Source organism: Cibotium barometz, chromosome 24, assembly GCF_041138505.1.
Source record: "Cibotium barometz isolate CiBa-2024 chromosome 24, ASM4113850v1, whole genome shotgun sequence".
Lineage (NCBI taxonomy): Eukaryota > Viridiplantae > Streptophyta > Polypodiopsida > Cyatheales > Cibotiaceae > Cibotium > Cibotium barometz.
Genome location: NC_141069.1, coordinates 40,323,313 through 40,326,855, shown reverse-complemented (window position 1 = coordinate 40,326,855; position 3,543 = coordinate 40,323,313). Strand labels below are relative to the sequence as shown.

General features: G+C 45.4%; 1 protein-coding gene across 1 annotated transcript; it reads left to right on the top strand.

Annotated features, from left to right (window-relative positions):
- The first annotated feature begins 560 nt into the window (after positions 1–560).
- On the top strand, positions 561–3,027 carry LOC147625293 (GATA transcription factor 2-like). The gene is made up of 2 exons (XM_086818620.1): positions 561–1,498; positions 1,706–3,027. Exons 1-2 carry the CDS (start codon positions 1,181–1,183, stop codon positions 2,582–2,584), a joined length of 1,197 nt encoding a protein of 398 aa, XP_086674746.1. The 5' UTR covers positions 561–1,180; the 3' UTR covers positions 2,585–3,027.
- Positions 3,028–3,543: the final 516 nt, after the last annotated feature.

Genomic DNA, 3,543 nt, shown 5'->3' with positions numbered 1-3,543 from the left:
AGGGGACTGACAAAAGGCAAATGGGCTCACGTGCCGAGAAGAAACAAGCCAATGGTGGGCATGTGCAGCGGGGGAAAGCTTAAAATGCGCCAATACAAATACTACACGCAAGCACAAGGGAAAATAATTGTGTGCGTGTATTCATGAAGGTGAGCTGGAGGCGGGTAAAAAGTTCGCGAAAAGTTTAAAGGGTTAGGGGGTGGTGAAGTGAAAGTTTAGTGGCGATTGATATGGAGAAAAAGGTTGGCGCTGGACGCGCTAGAAGTATGGAGGAGTGAGGCTAGCTATAGCTAGCAAGGGCTAGGTTAGAGGCGCCGCCAAATATGGCGGGTTGGGGGGAGCACCAAGAGGCGACTATATGAGGACATCGAAGCACGCGAGGGAGCACGACCCCGCACGTAGGTCCGGGAAGCTCCAAAGCCATGATTAATTAAAGGAATTAAGCGTAAAAAGTCCAATTAAAAAAGTAGAGTTTTTTTTACAAATACTCAATCAGCGTCAAGTTGGACCCGTGAGCAAACCAACCATTCTCTTCTTCAACTGAGCCATCTCTCTCTCACGCGCGCACACGTCTCACACGCTCATAGCTAACAGCTAACAAACAGTGCCTTGTTTAGAGTTTGGCTCATAATTAGCTCACCTTACTGTTTGCTGCAGCTGCTGGAGTTGTTGGGCTTTCTTGTATTGATGATTTTCTTTTTTGCGTTTGTTGGGCTCCTACTATAGCCTCGGTAGTGAGGGTGATGAGAACCACACCAAGAATAGTTGTGGTGTAGAGGAGTAGTAGTGATTGCTTCCCTGTACCGCAACACTACTCCCTTTGCGGTAGTAAGTAGCTTGTCAGCAGCACAGCAGCAGCTCTCGTCCAGCTTGCACAAAAGAGGAGGGGGGGGGGGGGGGGGGGGTTGGGGGGTGCTTGCTGTTTACCCATCGCTTCTGTCGGCATCACCTTCTCCATCATCCCCACCACCGTTCACTAAAAGAGCCTTCTCATAGCAACAGCACCACCATCACTTCTACTACTCCCCACTACAACCACTACTACACTAACCCCCCCTCTCTCTCTCTCTCTCTCTCTCTCTACACCCACATGGTCCTTCTGAGGGAAATTTAGCTTTTTGCTCTCAACAATTACACCACCCGTTTCCCCCTCTCTCTCCTCTGCTCATTACCTCTGGCTATGGACATCGCCCACCCTCTCTCCCCCCTTGATGGCCATGGTAGCAGCCCTCACATCCTCCCTCGCTTCAGCAACAGCAGCAAAGGTTTACCCCTTCCTGACCTTGACCATGGAGACTTTCTAGCCATTGATGACCTCTTGGATTTCTCCAATGAAGACATTGGTGGTCCTATCGACTCTTGCCTTAGCAATGCCACTTCCTCTCTTGCTACAATACCCTCAGAAGCCAAACTGGGTGCTTGTGTCTCCTCTTCAATGGACAAGAACCTATCTCAGCAAGCTCCTAGCGTTTTTGATTCGAATGAACTCTGTGTACCGGTAAGGAATTAAGCCCCTAATTCCTTGTCAAGTAGGCAGAAATAAGCAATGTTTTTATTGTTGGCAGGCTCTTGCCTCGGTTGAGGGAGTATTTTACTCAGTTTAAGGATGCACTTCACTTACATAAGCTGCGTGCATTTAAGACCTTTTTTAAGGAATAAGGGAGTACATATAAATGACCTTAATTTTGGCATTTGGGTTTTCCAGTGTGATGATTTGGCAGAGCTTGAATGGCTATCCAACTTTGTGGAGGAGTCATTCTCTTCTGGTGATGCACCTGCAAGCATAGCTCTAGGCTCTAATGGATTGTTTGGCAAAGAGGAGAAAGTCCAAAGAGGAAGCACAAACGAATCATTTCAGAGCACCAGTCCTGTGTCTGTGTTGGAAAGCAGTGCCTACTCAAGGGAAAAGCTTGGCTCTGCATTGAGCTTTAGCCCTGAAATGTCTGTCCCGGGGCGAGCGCGGAGCAAGAGATGCAGAACCGCGGTATGCTTCTGGAACACTCGAATACTCTCCCCAGAAGCTTCTGAGAGCATTCTAGAAAGTTCCTCTGCCACTTTCACCATTACAGCTGCGTCATCTGACTCCGACATGTTCACCACATACTATGACCATAATGATGATGATCATGATCAACACGACGACCATCATCGCCAGCTTAAGAAAGTGGATGATTCATCCCCCAAAGTGAAGAAATTCTACAAATTTTATGATAGTTTTTCTAACAGCAAGCCCAAGAAAGCCAAGGTGCAAGATGTGAGTCCAGTAAGGAAGTGTCTGCACTGTGCTACGCAGAAAACGCCCCAATGGAGGGCAGGTCCAATGGGACCTAAAACCCTGTGTAATGCATGTGGGGTTAGGTACAAATCTGGCAGGCTCTGCCCTGAGTACAGACCAGCTGCAAGCCCCACGTTTATGGAGAGTGTCCACTCCAATTCACATAGGAAGGTGCTGGAAATGAGAAGGCAAAGAGGAGAGCTCATCAGCTCAAGTAGCCATAGCTATAAACAGCATCAAAACCTGCTCTACGGCGGCGGCAATGGCGACAGCAGCAGCGGCGACAGCGGTCTCTCTGCCGACAAGTGAATGGTGTCGCCGCCTCTCTGCCGACAAGTGAATAGAATTTAGACAAGTGATCATCAGCGCATAGCAAGCTTTTTAGGGGAACTGTAGTTGCGCAGGCCAAATCATTGAGGATATAGAGTTTGTCTACTAGCAAAGATATTTATGTTGAAAGGAGTTCTACAGGATTCAGGGAATTGTCTTTCGTAAACACAAAGAGAGCAGGAACAGACGTTAATTTAGGTAAAGCTTTGAACCATGGGGCTTCTGAGTTTGAAAGGACTAGCCAGTTAATGTTCTTTTGATTGCATGGTTTTACTGTATGTAAAAAAAAAACTGTAGACACAAGACAGAGAGAGCTATGGAAACCTAGAGTTCATGAAATTCTTTCCTATTCTATATTCTCATTCTTTCATATTTATATCCTTGCGTTTTTTCTTTTGGTTAATTTTTTTAAAATGTAGCAACCCACATGGCACACACGCTTCAAACAATGTTATGACATCATGAATTGCCCTTAAATATGCTTTCAAGTTTCAACACTTGCTTCAAAGATTGATCGTTGTTTATGTCACATGTAACAAGTGGCATAACTCATCTCCGACGGGCAAGAGATATTCTTCTTGAGATATTCTTCTTGTTGAGATGGTGGATATATACCATTGGCTCAACAAGCGTGCTACCGTCGTGTAGTCTCTAGCCATCGAATCTGAGTCCCCATCATGAAACGCGATCGTTCACCAGTTGAATTGCAGGCTCGTCGGAGATATTCTTACATGCATAAAAACATATACATGTCTACATCATAATTACATAGATACACAAACATTATTTAAGTGAATGGAATGAGACACTATATAAGTAGAATACTTGTTTTTCTCTCTCAAATGCTCATCTTTGCACAAACTTCTCAACACTTGAGCAAGATTGACCTCTACAACAATATTTATATTCAATAATCATGTATTTGTTATCTCTTTGTC

Coding starts and splice junctions, on each gene's coding strand:
- LOC147625293 (XM_086818620.1), top strand. CDS start 1,181: ATGGACATCGCCCACCCTCTCTCCCCCCTTGATGGCCATGGTAGCAGC. Junction 1,499..1,705: donor CGAATGAACTCTGTGTACCG/GTAAGGAATTAA, acceptor TGGGTTTTCCAG/TGTGATGATTTGGCAGAGCT.